The 19,074-nt window shown below is 39.1% G+C and overlaps 2 protein-coding genes across 2 annotated transcripts; one reads left to right on the forward strand and one right to left on the reverse strand.

The window, feature by feature from the left end:
• The first annotated feature begins 1,505 nt into the window (after positions 1-1,505).
• On the forward strand, positions 1,506-11,961 carry LOC131974188 (histone-lysine N-methyltransferase SETD1B-A-like). Its single transcript, XM_059336400.1, has 17 exons — positions 1,506-1,867; positions 1,991-2,095; positions 2,845-3,115; positions 3,291-3,403; positions 3,571-4,605; positions 4,840-5,559; positions 5,673-5,789; positions 5,887-5,965; positions 6,060-6,256; positions 6,547-6,688; positions 6,782-7,198; positions 7,465-8,478; positions 8,784-8,950; positions 9,029-9,157; positions 9,998-10,117; positions 10,293-10,430; positions 10,530-11,961. Exons 1-17 carry the CDS (start codon positions 1,676-1,678, stop codon positions 10,701-10,703), a joined length of 5,130 nt encoding a protein of 1,709 aa, XP_059192383.1. The 5' UTR covers positions 1,506-1,675; the 3' UTR covers positions 10,704-11,961.
• Positions 11,787-17,213, reverse strand: hpdb (4-hydroxyphenylpyruvate dioxygenase b). Its single transcript, XM_059336401.1, has 14 exons — positions 17,185-17,213; positions 17,003-17,029; positions 16,520-16,582; positions 16,088-16,192; positions 15,784-15,826; positions 15,259-15,341; positions 15,034-15,123; positions 14,424-14,527; positions 14,239-14,316; positions 13,092-13,254; positions 12,889-12,960; positions 12,682-12,804; positions 12,356-12,472; positions 11,787-12,204 (listed from the first exon to the last, which is right to left on the reverse strand). The coding sequence occupies exons 1-14, from the start codon at positions 17,185-17,187 to the stop codon at positions 12,094-12,096; spliced, it is 1,182 nt and encodes a 393-aa protein (XP_059192384.1). The 5' UTR covers positions 17,188-17,213; the 3' UTR covers positions 11,787-12,093.
• Between the last annotated feature and the right edge of the window lie 1,861 nt (positions 17,214-19,074).

Raw genomic sequence — 19,074 nt, forward strand, 5'->3', positions numbered from 1 at the left:
TTTCCATTATAAACTTTTTTTTTTTCATGTTTACAATAAATTGGGTTCAAGCTAGAATTTATGTCTACTTTGAGACAGAAATGCAGAAAATACGACTGATCCAAGTGACAACTGTATCACTGAGCCATAGTGTGTTTCACTTACCTCTGGAAAGACTAAACTGTAAGCGGAGTTTTCCCACACCCCCTGACTCCAACAATAACAACCTTGAATTCCTCTGGCTGGCGGATGTTTCCTCTGTTTCCTCCTCATCCTTTCTGGGTCATGTTTTGTGAAAAGACAGACAAGAAAGGATGCTTGCAGTGACTGCAGGTCCTGGCAGTGTATACTATATAGAGATAACCCAGAGATAAACAGAAACTGTGACTGCAGTAGAAGCGAGAAGCTAAATGTACAAGTCTTTGTGAACCAGTTTGTAGGCATGAACAGATAAAAAGGGTTTGGAAATGCTTTCTGGGAAACCCACCTATGAATAGTACAGGCTTCGCTTAATGTACTGCTCCACTCTCTGTCTGGATATCTCAAGCATTAAAAGTGCCTCAATAACAGCTTTTATTACTTATAACGCAGAATGTTAAATATTTAATATCTACTGAAGCAGGAAGAACAAAATATTTGCTATTTTCTTCTGAATCAATGCGATAAGTATCTCAGAATTCTGAGATAAGCTTTAATGGAAAAAATATGTGATTGTTTTTGTTTATTTGTTTGTTTTTCAAATAAATATGATAATAACTTCCTTAATTCAGGGAAACGTTTTGTTATTCTTATTCCCCTCTTTTTTTCTGAATCAATGACATAATTTTGTCAGAATTCTGGAAAAAGTTTTAATGGATAAAAATTCAGCTTGTTTTTCTAAATTGACAATGATTTGATACATTCAGAAAAACTCACATAATTATATTATCTCACACAGGACAAAAAAATGATATAATATATATGCCACATACTCATTTTTAAAAATATATATTGATCATATAGGCCTATTATATTTTCTTATTATGCTTGATTATATTCATTATGCATATGTACTCATCTATATATAGAAATATGATTTAAATATACTGTGCCTAGGAAACTATAATTTTTTTAAATTTTATTCAAAACGCATACACTTTTAAAGGATGTATTTTATTTTGTTGTATTTGTAAGGGATCGCATACATTGCCATTGAATCTGTTTGAACAAAACGTAATTTGATAACTACTGAATAAAGAAGTACCTCGTTTTCTTCAGAGCTTTCACTTTTTATTTTCGAGTTATCCTCATCCTTTCGTTGATGTGTCTCGTGAAGGTGCAAAGAAAAACACCTGTCACCTGTTTACCCACCTTCCTCCAACTTCTTTTGTTCTTCCGCCTCACCGGAGGATCTACATTCCGTCTCTGCCTCTTGGCGGATGGATCCATTGTCTAACCTGGACGACGAGAGAATTGTGAAAAACAACAAAAATCACAACAGCTTTTCCACAATGTTGCTCCACCAAAGGATAACACTTTGGTACAGGTAAGCGAGATTCGACTGCTTTGTTTCACCTATTTTTTTTTAACTACTTTGTCATGTTTTATTCGACAATCTGTTATGTTTTAGAGAAGGTTACAGGTGATGCTCTCCATCACCTGTTGGGGCGTGTTAACCTCAAGTGGCGACCGCTAAGCTATATTTATCGTGCTACAAATGTCAGCATACGGCGTGTATTTTGTTTGTTTTTTCCAGTTTTTGACGAATGTAATGGAAAGCGAAAAACAAACTACTGAGAGAGAGACACCGCCTCAGCACTGGAGATGTTGCAAGTTGATTATTGATCCCGCTTTGACAAAAGGACTGTACAAAGTGTACCGTTTTGATGGACAACAGTTTAACATACCCGTGAGTATTTTAAATATTTGTTTATTGTTTGTTTTCGCCTGTCAACATGTTTTCCCGCTTTAATATTGCGCCAAACCTGCATATGTTTTCCATCACAATGATGGGTGTTGTTTACCTCAACAGGTTGAGGACTTAGGTCTGTTTCCTGTGGAGACAGTCAGAGATCCCCGTGTCTGCCGCCTGTGGAGCAAAAGCATCAAGACTGACTTTTTGATTTCTAAATTTAAGGTAATCTTCATAGCAGACATAATAATTACAATAACAATACTAGTAATAACATGATAATTCGTCACCCTGTTTAAGTAATTGCCGGACTCATTTTTTCAAATTTTGAAGGAAACACAAAAAACTTCACGAAAAGTGTAACATATGACATAAATTGATCATTACACTCAAAATGGATGTAACAAAGGATGGCTATTGGCATAGTAATAACACTGTGTGTAAATTATGTAACTTAAGAGAAATAAATGACTTAGGCCATTTTTTGAACATACCTTTGTGACTTAAGCAAGATATGGTAACACTTTATTTTGAAGGTGTCTACATAAGAGTCACACAAGCCCATCAGAAACATGACATGACAAGTATCATGAGCATTAATCTTACTTCAAAGTGTCATTAATGTTCATGACACATCCAATGTCATGTTTATGACACACTCATGTCACTCTTATGTAGACACCTTCAAAATAAAGTGTTACCATATCTTGCTTAAGTCACAAAGGCATGTTAAAAAAATTGCCTAAGTCACATTTTATTTTGACTTGGGCATAATAAATCCACTTAAGTCACACACTTGACATAGGCCATTATCTTAAAGGGGTAAAATCACATGATCTGATCAACTGAGAATTTAGGCAATTTACCATAGGTGGCCGGCGTCATGAGGAGATGATTTAGGCAAAAAAAACAATTTTGACAAAAAATGACTTATTTTAACAGTGGGACGAATTGTAATTTACATGTCATTTCAGGTTGATGAATGGTATGTTGGCCCAGTTCCTCCCAAAGAAGTGACATTCTCCAGGTTGAATGACAATGTGAGGGAGGCATTCTTGACAAATATGTGCAATAAATATGGAAACATCGAAGAAGTGGAAATATTCTACAATCCTAAAAACAAGAAGCATTTAGGGATTGCAAAGGTCGTCTTCGACACAGTGAGGGCTGCAAAAGAAGCTGTCCAGAACCTCCATCAGACGTCAGTGATGGGAAATATTATTCATGTGGAAATTGACCCTAAAGGTAACACTGATTTTAGGAATACCTCTCATTTGTATGAACTGAAAATAGAAAGAAGTAGCACCAGTTGCAACTTACTTATCTACTCTAGATTGAAAAAAAGCACTACTAGTGAGAAGAAAAATATGCATTTTTGATTAAATTTTATTGATTAATTGTGACATGCAACCTTCCTCAGGTGAAAACAGGGCGCGATATCTCCAGCTCCTCATACGTGGCCTTTATACTCCTTGGACGTTGCCAGTTGGCAGCAACGAGCAAGCTATTCAAAGCTTAATTGACAGTTTGCTGGTAAGTATTTTAAGCTGTTTATAATGTTAAAGTAATTGTATGTTCAATATTTGTAAACCAGCTATCAAATATGTTAGTATTTGTAAATCAGCTATCAAATATGTTATATGAAGTATACTAGTTCTCAGCTGTTACCTTGCTTTTTCTGTATTATCCATGTCTTACAGAGCAGCACAGCCACACAGCGACAGGTGATCATCTCCAGCCCCACCAGCATCGCCACACCCCTCTCTCTGGACACAGCCTATTCCAGTATTTGGCAGGATACACCTTGCAGCTTTGGGCTTACTCCACGTTCTCAGGGAACCCCCCGCACTCCTTGTTTGTCTGCGACTCCTCTCTCCCAGGACTCTTGCTACTCCAGTCTTCAGGCGACTCCGGTCCTCCAGGGGGAGCCCTCCACCTACAGTGTTCACAAAGCTTCAAGAAGAGAGCTTTGCCATCGAAAACCTGCTAGGTATCACAGAGGATCCTGTGAAGTTTCAGATGTCAACTTAATTTTGAAGCATTGCCCATCACACCCCCTTTCTACTCCTACACAAACTAGCAGCCAGAAGCTTGCACTGTGGGGTCACAATGCACAACTCTCTTCTCACAATAATACAGAACCTTCCTTTAACCTTGCCTCCCCCTGTCAGGAGTCCAGAGATGTGGTCACCGATACCTCTAGGACTTTACAACGGAACTCTTTCAGCATTTTGAGCATTAACTTCACCGCTGATCAGCAGAGAGCAGCATCCTTCCCACCTGATGACCACCCATGCATAACAGAGTTATCTCCAACTGCTGTTAACTGTTCGTCTAGCAGCCCCCAGCCAGAGTTAGAGAGTTTGGACTCCCGCATTGAAAGTTTGCTGACAAACAGCCAGAGAACTGACCCGTCATACTTTGATAGAAATACCTTGCAGGATGATGTGCACTCTCAGGACAGCCCAACTTCACCAGCCTGCGCTCATACCTCCCCTTTCTCAGATGATTCACTCGTTTGCAATCAGACTTCTCCTGCCTTCACAACCAGCCACGAGCACTCCTACAATAATCCAACATCACTCATTGAAAATGAGGATGATGAAACTACTCAAGCTGTTTTGTTTCTAACAAGAAACTCCCAGTCTCCTTCTGATTTCACACACTTTGAAAGGAGGGCTCATGAAAACAATGAAAAAGAGACAGAAAGGTTCCAGTCATTCTCATGTCCGAAGGTAATTCCTCTATATCTCTAAATACACTAGGACGACAATGAAAGTAGGAGTTATCATGTTTGTATATATGAAGGGTTGCATTTGATTTTCATGGTATAATAACAAAAGTGTACGGGCAAGTGTACAGGGTATGATAACTGTATAATATGTACCGCTGCAAACCTATATTTACACGTAAAAGTATATATGTTGTGCTGCATAATAGTCATTCAGATGTGTTTGTGTCTTATTCAGGAGCATCATGCAGCAATGGGGGATAATGAGAACTCAAACAACAGACAATCCAGAGTTTTGACACCTGCAAAACCGAACTTCTCTCTTCCTCCTCCTCCTGCCATTAAATCTGGCACCCTTCCACCAATCAACCCTTTCCCTTTCCCCATTCCTCCCTTCCCTCCATCTATTCCACCTGTCCCGCCTCGCCTGCCAAATGGCACCATCCCCATCCCACCTCCAGGTTGGATCCCCCCTCCTGGCCATCACGCCGGCGTCCGCATCCCTCCACCCCCTATTCCACCTCCTATTCCACCCCGTATTCCACCTCCTATTCCACCTCCTCCTTCTATTCCTCCTCCACCAGCTTTTCTTGGACCCCCTCCAGCTTTGATGGTGCCGCCTTCTCTTCCACCCCCAGTGCACACGTACCCCTTACCCATGGCGCCTGCAGGCCTTTTGAATAAGGGGAATCCTCCTCGACATGGCAGTGTACCGCTACCATTTCCTCGACCCCCCTGGCCCGCTCCACCTTTTCCCAGGTTTAACCCTTTTGTGCCACCACCAGACTACCCGCTTGTGCAGGAAAACCCTCACAAGGTCACAGTAGAAAAGGCTTTAGAAGTCATCATGGATGAACTGAAGTCAATCATTAAAAAAGATATTATGCGTAGAATGACTGAAGGGATCGCTTTCAAGGTATTTGAGGACTGGTGGGACTGCCAAGAGCAGAAAGCAAAGGTAAGATCTTTACCTTCCTTATCATGAAGTGGTCATTGAAATGACATGAATGATGGATGGATGTTGTGTCCTATTGGAGCAAGTAGGTTCATTGTTATCGTTTTATTCACAAGATGCAAGTTCCTCCGTTGAAAAGTGGAGCAGCAAGTGTTGAACAGAGGAAAAAACGTATAAATCCCTTCAGCCACATCAACGACAAGAGCAAAAAACCTCCGCTGCCGTCTTTCAGGGTAAACTACTATTGCTTACTGCAATATGAAACGCACTAGCATTTGACCTCTGAGAGATGCACAACTTAATTTAATGGAAAAAAATTTTGTTGTGCAGGTAAAAAGGAAAAGAGCCGATGATACTGCTGCATCAGAAGAGATAGAAAATGTGGCGTGTTCTACTAATGAAAGCTCTGGTCAGTCCTTATAATGCAATCAACCCATGATAATGAACTCATCGCCTATTCTAGACTGTACCTTGATCAGCTGTGTTGCTCTCTTTCCATGTAGATGTGAAACAGGGGGATGACAAAGTAACACCTGTGTCTGAGAGAGCCAAACGCAGACACGCAAGACCACATGAGCTTGACAGTGAAGATGATGGTGATGATGAAGGGAAAGAAGAAGCTAACACTCTTCAAGATGAAGAAATAGCATCAGACAAAGTGGAGGATGTTGTGCCAGTTTGTGATGATCCTCAAATCCTGGTAAATAGGGATTTTGCATGAGAAGTTAAATAAAAAAGCCTTTTTAAGATACTTGGTCTTCAGTTTATAATAGAAAACTTTGCTAACAAATTAATAAAGGAGGAAAAGCATTTTCTTGTTGAATAAAACAAAAGTTGTACATGTGCTCTTTGTTGGGATATGAAAAGTTGAAAATAGTTGATTTTCCTCATACAACTTTTCCAGAATCTATACAAAGTATTGAAATTATAAACTGTATGTGCTGAAAGTATGACACTCTTACTACATATTATATTGTGTGCTATAATTAGCGCAACAGAGAAAATGGTGATGGTGGTGATGGCAGCAGTCACTCTAAAGGAGAAGAGGCAGAGAAACAAGCGGAGAAACACGCAGAGGATGAAGATGCTGTCATCGTCCAAACTAGTGATGATGTGCAGTGTTTAGACAGCGGTATGTTAAAAGGTCTTACAGTTCAGCAACATTGACCACTCATGAATAATCCCATATCTGAATAAATCTTTTTGTTACTATTTCCAATTACAGAAACTTCTTCAGAGAGCAGCTCCTCAGAGGAAAGTGAGTATTCGTCAGACTTGGACTCCTCTGACTCGTTCTCCTCAGAAAGCTTTGAGGACTCGTTCTACTCTGACCTCAGTCCTGATGATGGAGACATGGAGGATGACAGCGGGGATCACAGGAGTGTCGAGTGTATCGTCATATCTTCAGACGAAGAATCGATGGAGCTTGAGCCCCCAGCCACTCCCGAAACCCCGCTTACCCCCGGTGCTCAGCTGGATCTGGGCCTGCAGGACTGGTTAGATCCATTTCATGGGGAGGAAATTGAGGAGAACCAGTACACAGTCTGTCAACAAGACACCTGTGACTTGGATGTTATGATGGAGCTCCAAACTAGTGAACAACAGGACCATCTACGACCCCTGTCACCTATAGGACTTCCAGGTTATATGCCAAGCATTTTATATAGCAGTACATGGAAATAGTTAAGGATATTTCAAATAATGTCTGATGTCAGATGAAAATTGTATGCTAAATTTACATTCAAAAAGTTTCCATTAGATCACACTTTTCTGGTCTTTAATTGGGATAAAATGAAAATGCATCACTCCTAAACATGCACGATTTTTATGTTTGTGTTTGGGCCATCCCCGCTGTTAAAATAGACAAGATGAAATTATGTTTTTTTTTCTTGTTATTTATCCGTACAGCAGTGCTGCCACACCTTGATGTAGAGATGGAGAGCCCTGAATGGACGGAAGAGTCACTTGTGAACATAGAAAACCTGAGGCCTCTCACTCCTACTGGCTGCTTGCTGGACAGTGACCCTGACCTTCTGATCAGAAGCAAACCCACATCCCCAGCAGCGGAGGAGGTGGAACGACCGCAAACACCAGGCAAGGGGATAGTGGCTGAACTAGAAAGCGAGGACTCTGAAGTCATCTCCCTCTCTCCAAAGGGCAGAGAGCTTCTTCTGGCTCCCTCTGATCCGCCGACCTTTTACCCATCATACCAGGATATGCCCAAAACTCCTGGTAGAGAGGATAGACATGGATGGACTCAGTCTAGCTCTGGGAGAGCTCCAGCAACACCAGGCAGAGAGACAATGTGCCCAACTCTCAGCAGCCCACCTCCTGTGCCGTGCCTGTCTAGCAATCCATATATCTCTGCCCCAAAGACTCCTGGAAGAGACATCATCCTTCCACGAAGAGCCATAGTCCACAGGAGGAAAACGCAAATGGTGACAACCTTACAACCCCTGTTTTATGATTCTCTCGGATGCTCCCCCGTCACAGTGTCCTCTTCTTGCAGCCTTTCTGAGACTTCATCAGACTCTGCTGATGGGAGGAGCACGTGTATCAGTTCAGGTGTGAGAGCAAAGCCCTTGCAGGGACTGGAGAATATGCCAGGGCTTCTGGATGAGGAGAACAGAAGAGAGACAGAGAAATCCTTATTTAGGAGAAAACATTTGAGGAGGCTAAAGAGGAGGTGGAGAAATCATCATTGGTGGAGATCACTTAAAAGAATCACAGGTTCTCCCTCTTCGCACCGTCATCCTCACAGGCGGCGGTCACTCTGTGAAGAGAGGAGGATACTTCAGAGGGTTTGGAAGGAGGGCCTTGATGAAGAAGATGCAAGACTGCTGCAGTGTACATATGAAAGGCTGCAAGTGCGGGGAAATGGCTTTGGGTGGATCAGTGACACCCTGTGGATACCTCACCCTCATATCCTTTTTAAACCGATTTATGTTAAACAATTAAATGCTGTTGTTAATGGGGAAAGCTTCTATAAAGTTGTACTTAAGTATCAACTGTGCAGTAATGTTGCAGATTCCTTGAAATGTTTGCGTTTGAAACATCAATGAACACATTAATAGTGAGTTCAGATTAATCAAGTTGTCCTCATCATCTGGGTACATGTGATTTGCTCTAATGCTGAAAATGTTTTACCATTTTCTTCCATCAAGTTTTGCTTGATAGACAGTATTGTGCATAATATTCTGTACATGAAGTCCTTAACTGCTGCTCACTGACTAAAGTCCTCACAGAGAAAAGTGAGGAACAGAGATCCTGGCAGCCAAATCACAGGACGGGCTCCGCTCGCAGTGAAGGATTCTACAGAATCAGCAGGAAAGATAAACTGAAATACCTCAACAACACAAAGCTGTCCACTGAGCTTCCATCAACAAGTACTCAGGTATTAATGAGGGGAAACTGTGATGGGCTCAGAGCCAAGTTTATTCCATTAAGTGCCTAATATCAACATCTGTTTCAGCAGGGAATGTGCATCCCAGCCCAGCAGCCGACCTCACTGCGTGCTGGATCCGACTTCCGGTCTGAACAGCGTCGCCTGCTGTCCTCTTTCAGCTGTGACAGTGACCTCGTCAAGTTCAACCAGCTAAAGGTAAGTAGATTACAACTTAAGATAAAAACACTCAACTATAAAACCCCTCACTTCAACACTGATCAAACACTTTCCCAAGGGGCAACAGGGTACAATAGGCTGCAAAACTGAAAAGCACCTCATTTTATGCAATACTAACCAAAATAAAATAATACAATAGGAGGAGGGAGGCCAGAACTTTGGCCTGGTTCTCAACCCTTAAATTCGGTTTATAGATACCTTGAAGAGCATAAACCTGCCAAGGAAAATAAAAATAAAATAATTAATTAATACTTTCATGCATATTGCAATCAACTTGTAAAAAAATGTCATTAGCCACAACTCAGTTTCCCTGATAACACCTGTTTGACTAAGGCCTGAAACAATCATTTCTATTCTATAATGTTTGTATGCAGTAAAAACATTCACTACTCAAGTAAATAGGCAAACCTTCTGGCTAGCTCAGCTCATAGAACCCTTTTGGCTCTGCTATGAGCCAGAATGCTCGCACTATGCCACCAAGATTCAAAGTCAATAGGATTGTGTACAGTTGACAAACAGTAAATATAATTTGACAGTATGTTGAACAGATAATGTTTGCAGAGGTTTTGAGATAAGTGCTGCAGAGATTGCTGCTACCACACTAACTCAACAGTGGTGGATGTGATTTGTTTTGTTTTTCTCTCAAAACACTCGAAAAGCTACATGTGACACATTTAAAACACTGTATGTCCACATGCTCCATTTAAAATTTGAATGATTATCTGAAAGGAGTAAAATGTCATGTCAGTATTTGCAGCTGTTGGAGCCAGTGTTAACAAATGGCATGTGTCTCATTTTGTTTGCTCTTATATATTTCAGTTCCGAAAGAAGAGGATTCGCTTCAGCCGAAGTCATATTCACGAGTGGGGCCTGTTTGCAATGGAGCCAATAGCAGCTGATGAGATGGTGATTGAGTATGTGGGCCAAATGATCAGACAGGTAAGACAAACTCAAACTAATAACAAGGCTTTTCCCCTGTTTATTTCCCCTGAATTTTCTGCAGCGGCCCACTGGGACCTACTAGTTATTCTGGGTATTTTCCAGGAATGAGAGTAGGGTGACAGTGATAAACAACACTCACATGAATTGGCTCATCTGTTTTCTTTTGCCTTAGGTCATCGCTGACATGAGGGAGCAGAGGTACGAGGAGGAGGGCATTGGCAGCAGCTATTTGTTCCGGGTTGATCCTAACACCATCATTGATGCTACTAAACTTGGGAACTTGGCCAGATTTATCAACCACAGCTGCAATGTGAGTAAGACTCAGTGGTGCTGCGGTTGGAGATTAAAGTGATTCTAAAGTATTTGTTTAATAGGATCCTTAATGCAAAATAATTATTTTGTCTTGCAGCCAAACTGTTACGCAAAGATCATCACTGTGGAGTCTCAGAAGAAGATAGTGATTTACTCCCGGCAGCCGATAAGCGTTAATGAAGAGGTCACATACGACTACAAGTTTCCAATTGAGGAGACAAAGATTCCCTGTTTGTGTGGAGCAGATAGCTGCAGAGGCTCCTTGAACTAATCCCTAATGAAGTGTCCTGATTATGTCAAGAGCCAAAGTTGCTTGAGGCACTGTACAATATAAACACAGACCTTGAAGGTGTGTAAAAAAAAGCCATTTGATACTATTATAAAAGGTCTTGAGGCCAGACAGGAAGTCATAAAGACAGCAGATGAGCTATAGTGCTGCTCAGTGAATAATGATTTAACCCTTATGCATTACTGGGGACATTTTACAATTTTTTCATAATTTTGGCTCTGTCAACTCAGTGCAATATATAGTATTTTTAAGATAATAGAAAGGGCAGATGTTGTCCTCTAAGTTAATAATTGGGAGTTTCTTCTTAAATTGACACAAAATAAAAGATATAAAATGCATCGAAATCAATGCCATTGTTAATCATTGACTTACCACAAACTTGAAAAAAAAAACAACCTAGCATTTCGTATACAGATAATAATTTGTGTATTCTTCATGCAACATAAAAAACAACAGTGGCACTTTGTAAACAAATAGGGAATTTAAAGGGTTAAAATTTTGAAAATGAGTGAATATTTCATATTACCAGGACTGAAGTTGGTTAAAAGCATTAACTCAGCCAAGGTGGAAAATACTATGGATATATAACTTTGTGGCAGTTTTTGACAGATTTTTTTTTTTACTTTTTTAGGGTTAATAAACTATCCTAAACAGCACTTAAGGCAGAGCACATGGATGTTGGATATTTTTACTTTATCAGTGAAGGTCTGGCGTAAAATAATTACGTGCCACCTGCAGACACTGGTAACCACTGCTAAAACAAAATCCTCATTTTCAGGTAAAACACTACAAAACACTTGTTTGGTTGGTACATTCCAGTTTATGAACTCATGGCAATTACTGTTTCAAAAGTCGCAATTGCTGCTCTTTCCACATGGAGCTGCACCACAAACATCATGCAAAGGACCTCTGTTACATGGATGTCTGTTGACCTAATTGCCCAAATGATAACAAAACTGTACAGTTAAATGTTTTCATTTATGAGAGCTTAAATGGTCTTTTGCTTGAGTCAAGCTTATATCAATAATATTGGTTTTCTTGATAACATTTTTTATATAAAAAAAAGAAAGCGTTGCCTTATTATTAAGTTGTGATGGACTCTTCCTGGATATAAACTCATGAGGTGATCTTTCATTTACATCTGGAGAGGTTACAATGAAGAACTTTTTGACTCAAAATAAATGTTACATTGTCATAAAACATGCAAGTCACAAAAAATTAAAGAATAACAACTAATAAACAGGCTCTGTCCATTTTTATTGTATATATCGAGGACATTATTAGTATAATACTCTTCAAAAGTAAACAGGACCCTCAACAGAAAGTGTCTTCATGGTAAAGTGATTATTGAGACTGTATTATAACGCTGAGGTCACACGTTCTTTGAAACTCCGTTTGGTGTCAGAACAGTCAGATTTCCTCGAGCATGTTGGTCTGCTTCAATGGCTTCAAAAAGAGACTTGAAGTTTCCTGCACCAAAGCCCTGTGGAAAAAGCAAGTGTTTAAGTTACTGATTTGGCAGAATAAAATGAGTCCTATTCCAAGTTAATTTGTTGTTATATTAACACATACAACAATGCTGTATATTTCCTATTTCCTTGAAAAATCTGTCATCTATGTAGTGGCGCCCTCACCTGGTGGTTATGTCTCTGAATGACTTCCAAAAACACAGTGGGACGATCCTGAACGGGCTTGGTGAAGATCTGAAGTAAATAGCCGTTGTCGTCATGGTCCACCAAGATCTTCAGCTCCTTGATTTGAGCAAGATCAAATTGAATAATTTTTACATTTTGGTTGTGGTGAAGCTGAATAATTAACTCTACTCCAAAGCACTACACAGCGTTGAACAATGTGCTCCTCCAGAGCTAGTTACCAGATATGGACATGGATTTAATCATTGCTTTGAGTATGTGGTTCATAACCGCAATCAAATTTGTTCAAATATGATCTTAGTTCTGACCTGCAGAACATCCAGGTCTTCTGAGATTTTGACCTTTGAGTGTTTCAAGTTCTCCCTCAGCTGGTCGTAGTAGGTATCTGGCACACACATAAACTCTGTCCCACGCTCCTTTAGGTTACGAATCTACAAGGGATTCATCAGAGGTTTATTGTTGCTGTTATTGGCGTGAATCTACATGCAAAAGGCCAAGGTGTCCTGTAGACTTACTGCAGTGATGATATCTGATGTGTTCATGGCTATATGCTGCACTCCTGGACCCCCATAGTACTCCACATACTCCTGTGAGTGAAAATGTAGGGAAAGGTTATTTAATCATCATTGTGCAAGTAAATTGTTTCTAGTCCACGCTTAAGGGCAGTTCACTCCAAGATTTTGGGCTGAACTGTCCCTTTAAAGTGTAAAGCACATGCCTGGATTTGAGACTTTCTCTTCCCCATGGCAGGCTCGTTGATGGGCATCTTCACAGTCTCCTCGTGGTTTGTCACAACAATGGAGCGCAGGGCACTAAACTGTGTCTGAAGCTGCTTGTCATCCACTGACCAGAAGCGGTGGAAGAGAAGGTTTCTTTGATACCTACGTTAGATGGCAAACCAGAGGTCAAGAGCTGCAGCTCAAACACTTACCATTCACAATACAACATATGTTGGAGAGCCATAAATGTTTAGTGTGTGTTTTTTACTGCTGCATAGCAAACACAAGCTGTTCTCAGATCTGCTACTTTCATCTCATGTTTAAAATAAAAAAGTTGCGGTCTGCAAGAATGAGTTTGAGTTGTGAGCTGGTTCAATCAGTTTTAGATCCTATGCTTGAATAAAAGTAACTACTACCACACAAACCTCAATATACATTACAATTATTATAATGATTGAAAGTCAAAGCAGCAAATCTTCACATTTCAGGAGCTTGAACCATGAAATGTTAGTTTATGACTTAATAATTATCAAAGTAGATGCCAATAATTTCACCTATGTTGATTGATCAACTAATACAGGCTGTAGTTTTGGGTAGTTCAATTTACAACAAAACATCTTATTTTATAATATTTCTGTATGTTTTGTGTGCAAAAACTTTATGTTTAGTGTAAAGCTGTGTGATAACTGAGTTATAGTGGAGTAGAAGTAGACGGTGGCATTCAATGAAAAGATTCAATTAAAGACGAAGTACTTTAAATTTGTACAGTATTTGAGTAAATGTGGCCTACTTAGTTACTTTCCATCACTGCTCTTCACATCTAAAATCCTCCAGCCTGTGCTACACCCCACTGTCCAGGATTAACCAATGAGCTTGCTCATTTAGAGAGCTGCCTTCCCCCGCCTTCACATGCCTACATAATGGAGCAGAAACAAGATCCAGATGTGAAGAACTACTGGAGAACCACTTAAGAAAACGCAAAGTCATGCTGATCACAGACTTGTGCCAAAGAATCAGAGTTATGTAAGAATCAGACGCCCTTTGACTCCTCCTCTCATCCACCCCTCTGCAGAGTATGTAGTAGGTATGTTGTCATCACTTGTGCATGCCTCTAATCTCTCTACAAGAAACAGTTGAGTCCATTACCAGTCCACCACTGGGACCATCTCATCATCCGGCTGGTTTCCCACAACGTGATCGATGAAGTTCAGCTTTCCACTTGGTCTGTGTGGAATAATGGAAGCAAAGATATAAAAAAAAACATAGAGTATATTAGCTCTCATTCTGACTTAATCAATTTATGACCACAATAACGACTTGTGTACACTCACAGTTTGGATAATGATGGGTCCTTGAATAGAGGCGTGTGGAAGCCCGGCAGAAACAGCCCAGTGTATCCTGTCCTCTCCACAAACGTGTGTGTGGTGTCACCATACTGCAACAAACAAAATAATAATAATAATAATAATCAGAAACCATACCAATAAAGTGCTAAAAAATTGAAATTAAAACATTTTAGGACTCGTGCAAATATTTGAATACAGATTCAGTAAATTCAGAAATAAAGTAATACAGAACTTAAATGGAAACAATAAAAAAGTATTATTAATAAAACATTTAAGTTATACTGGCAATAAATGGCCCTGAGGAGTCCATTGCAAAAAATAAAATCAAACAATGAAATAATAAGAAAAATAAAATACCCAATAATGGTATAAGATGAAAACCATTAAAATAAACAGATAAGACGTTACAAATAAAATGCTGTGCTAAAATTAATAAAAGGCTTTTTTGAAAAGTGATTTCACATAGTAAATAGCAAGTCTAAAATTCTGACATTGTTTTAAATAGGGCAATTTCAACTTACTGTATTTCATAATATGCTAAATCGCAATAGTTATTTAAATACCCCATGAATTCATACTTCGTTAATTGTCTTACCGTTTGCAGTACGGCCAGCCTGACTGTACCAAACTTGTCCTCCAGAGTGAAGGGCTCTTTTACAATAACTGCACCTCGCTCTCTGGCTTTCTGTGAACAAGGATCAATGGAATATGAAAATATGAAATCTTATAGCATTTTTTTTACCAGCAGTTACCTCAAATGTGAATAACATGTTTGATAATAGCCGAGATTTCACATTTAAATGAAAACCTGCATTGTTACCTGCACCAGGAAGTCACAGTTCTCCACTGTAAATGCAATATCCTTCACTCCATCCCCATGTTTGACTAAATGATCTCCCATCTCTGAGGTAAAAGGATAAGAAAAATGTCTTTAGCCACACAGTTGACCATTTTGTTCATATTACGATGCATCTTCATCTCTTTCTGTGCCTATAATTATGATATGCATTTTTGTACATTTTGTTAATAGAATTTTGACAAATCTATAGGAATAACTGTAAAACAAAGGTATTTCTGTGATGTACTCTTATGCACACTAAAAGGGACTGTTTGGAGTTTATTTGACAAAAAAAATCAGGATATATCAGGACATGTTTTGCATAATTCATTCTTTTTTGTTTTTATTGATATAATTTTGGGATAAAATGAGGCATACAATTATTGGATGCAAGCACAGTTAATGAACACTGAGTGTCCTGAATTGAGAGAAACCCCTCTTTTTGCCATACTAAGTATGTATTATTAATAGTGACATGTGGCTGATGAAAGCTGATCAGTGTCGTACCTTTGTTTCCAGGATTGATGGCCGATGAGAACACATACATGATCTGTAAAATACAAAGTGAAGACATCAGATCCTCTTAACTCTGTCATTTGATTTACTGCGTACAAAGTTATCATAAATATTTATTGAAAGCTAGTGTTACAATCCACATTACTCAAGAAAACTATGTATCATGAGATCAGTAGCATAATGAGATATAATTTATATTAATTATACTCACTAAACACCTGCACAGAAAGGTGTTTGTCAGGTTTTTTTGTTGCACTACTATATTATTTTTCCTGTTCTAAAGATGATTCTTTACCTTGCCTTGTTTGACCACATGGGACGCCACATCACGACTTCCTGTCTCCAAACCCTGGTAAGCCAAAGGCTCAAACCCCAGCTTGTTACAGTAATATGATGCAGCCTGTTGAAGACAACGATTTTAACTCAACAGAAAAATCACATATTACATCTTACAGTGAACTGAAGTCTGGCATGATTGCAGCAGGTTGGCCTTAAACTTTCTAATAGCGCCATCTCCTGGTGATGAGTGAGGCTTGACTTAGTTTGTGGCTGTGGGGAAATTTAGTATGTGGTCTGGGGTTTTTACATACTGTGTCCCCTCCACCCCTCAGGAGAACCAATAGCCTTGCTGTGTGTATAGTCTACCCCTCCATATGTGTAAAAAAGTTGCCCAGAACAAAAAATAAAAATGTGCCCTCCAAAAAGGGCAGTGAGTAAGTTAACTTACCTGTTTTGCATTTCCTACCCAGAATGTAAGGTGGTCGAAGCAGAGGAACCTGCCCTGCTCATGCTAAAGACAAGAAGAACATTTATTTTGTAATGCTTTTGTCATAATAAGCAGATCTTTATTTAATCAGGCAGTCACACTGAGATTAATTTAATAAATTAATTAATACATTTCTGTTCATTTCATTTAAAAGGTGCTTGCATAGTACCTGTGACCAGTTCTGCCAACATTAGCTCAAACATGAATGAAATCTAAGGTTAAATAGTTACTGGTGTACTGTAGTACAGTAGATCTTTATAAATATATATTATGAGTTAAAATACATTCAAAGTGAATTACAATCAGTAGCATTATTAAATGTTGGATGAGTGCCATTAAAAGTCTGGTCTCAGTGCTGTTGTTTTCCACTCAGTGTCCATCTGCTTAATTCCTGCAACATTTCTTGAAGTCTGTTTAGCAGACACATATGATAAAGTCACCTACCTTTTCGCCTTTATCTGTGTATGTCGTCTACAATCACAAAAAGGCAACAGTCATTATATTACAAAGAAAAAAAGTCATGCTGAAGTACCTTTACAAATGCTTTGTAAACACCAAGTTTCTTTATCACAGGTAATAACAGAAATAAGCAATATGAAATTATTCAACAATGAAAGGTAACTCACCATCTTGCTTCTGGTGACCTGCTCTGACAGCCAGAAAGAAATCTACAATGAACCTCAGAATTTAAGAGCTAGGAAGGAAGTTTCTAAATACCCACCCACCGGTGGGTGAGGAGGAGATATTGGAGGAGAAACAGGAGGAGGGAGGAGTAGTGATGCTTGGTCCACGTTTGCTGTTACACAATGATTACTTGGGAAAACAAGACAATGTGAGTTAAATCGGACAACATATAAATACAAGTGTTTGCAAAGGTTGAGTTCTGTCTCCTAGTTTATTGTGTGTTTGAATGGCTTATCAAACAACTGAATCAGTGTGACACAGGCTATTATCAGTCATCTTATGCATACAGATGACCGTATAACTTAATACATATAATACAAGTCTGCAATTGTCAAAATGAGTAATGTGATGACAGTTAGACATAGAGTTTTTCCTGTGTTTCACTTGTGCATTAGGCCTCTAAAAACATGCAAAGGAGGGACATATCTTGGCCCTTTTCTCACTGATGATTTGCATTTTAAGAGATATATCAATAGTGATGGAAAACAATGTGTTGTTGTGCAAGTTTAGTCAGTGTTCTTTCAATGTCAAAAGTTATATTTAGAGCTTTCGGCACACCTGCGAATCTCATCTTTTGTGTCACTTAAAAAAGTGTGCAGAGGCTCATAGTGGATTATACATTGATGCAATGAGGTTGTTGCTTCAGCTTTATTAGGTGGCATAGTGCCAGTCAGCGTCTGATGAATAATTTTATGTGTTGTCTCAATGAGTCAGAGGCTTTTATCAGCCCTAGGAAAAACCATTCTCGGTGCTCATCCAAGCTCCGAAAACACTGACGAGATAGTCTACATATAATTTTGTTGTTGTTTTGTAAGTATTGTTTTGAGGTTTGAATAAAACTAAACACATGTAAACATGCGTAATTCACTGTCAGTTTGATGCTAGTGACTATGATTAAAATAAATGTCATACTATGAAATATACCTACCCCCAAGGGTAAATTTTGTTTTGTAAAATGAATGGTTATCCTATGCATCCTAAACACATTTTTTTCTTCCAAGAAATACATAAAATCTGTTTTGTCCTCAGAGGTTTAGAATTACATGCAGCTGCTTTTTTTTCCAGAAGAAAAAAGCCCATATGTTAGTGTTTAGGGGCGAGAGGAGGCTCACTCATGCAGGACTCTCATTGGCTCACTGGTGTTGAGCTGAGTGAACCCTAGAAAATGACCCCATGTCATTGATCTCTTCCACATATTCCACATACCAATAACTATGATTATTCCAGTTAAAAACGTATAAAAAAGGAGCTAGAGTATGATGCTGCTGTAAAAACAAAAAACCCATCTAAAACCACTTAGCAGTGTTTGTACTCTGTTTTGGGGGCTTTATAAGCTGAATTAATGGGTTTCATCTGGTGCCCAAGTGCAGCTGAGGGGGTTAAGGTTGCTCACATTATAGGCAAAATTATATATATATATACGTATATTCATTCAGACTACATCTGAAAGCATGCATGATCTTAAAGCAACAGAACCTGAATTGGAGTTACAGGATTTTGCCTCATTTTCTCCAGAACTTTTCGGATTTAAGCAAAACACAAGCAGTATTGCCTCTATTCTTGATACAAATTTAGTCAAGTCCTCTATGCAAAACGTGCTTTGCTAGATTTCCCTACAAAGCCTAATTGCAGTAACTACATTTTTGGATGAAATTGAGTTTTAACTAAAAATGAACTCCTTCATGTCTGTTTTATCTTGTGGCACAGTTTTAGATTTCAACTTTGCTTTAATTCAGAGAAATAATTATATAAAAATTGCAGTAACTACAATATCCAACTCAAAACTAAAGCAGACTGCGGTTAACCTCCCGCAGTCTGCTTTGGATATATTT

This window comes from Centropristis striata, chromosome 7 (assembly GCF_030273125.1).
Source record: "Centropristis striata isolate RG_2023a ecotype Rhode Island chromosome 7, C.striata_1.0, whole genome shotgun sequence".
NCBI classification, from domain to species: Eukaryota; Metazoa; Chordata; class Actinopteri; order Perciformes; family Serranidae; genus Centropristis; species Centropristis striata.

What these genes read in the sequence shown, in the direction of transcription:
- LOC131974188 (XM_059336400.1), top strand. Translation starts at nt 1,676, where the DNA reads ATGTCAGCATACGGCGTGTATTTTGTTTGTTTTTTCCAGTTTTTGACG. An exon ending in CTCCGCTGCCGTCTTTCAGG is followed by an intron (nt 5,790 to 5,886) that starts GTAAACTACTAT and finishes TTTGTTGTGCAG; the next exon opens with GTAAAAAGGAAAAGAGCCGA. An exon ending in TGGGCCAAATGATCAGACAG is followed by an intron (nt 10,118 to 10,292) that starts GTAAGACAAACT and finishes CTTTTGCCTTAG; the next exon opens with GTCATCGCTGACATGAGGGA.
- hpdb (XM_059336401.1), bottom strand. An exon ending in GGGTAGGAAATGCAAAACAG is followed by an intron (nt 16,193 to 16,519) that starts GTAAGTTAACTT and finishes TGTCTTCAACAG; the next exon opens with GCTGCATCATATTACTGTAA. An exon ending in CATCAGATATCATCACTGCA is followed by an intron (nt 12,805 to 12,888) that starts GTAAGTCTACAG and finishes AATCCCTTGTAG; the next exon opens with ATTCGTAACCTAAAGGAGCG.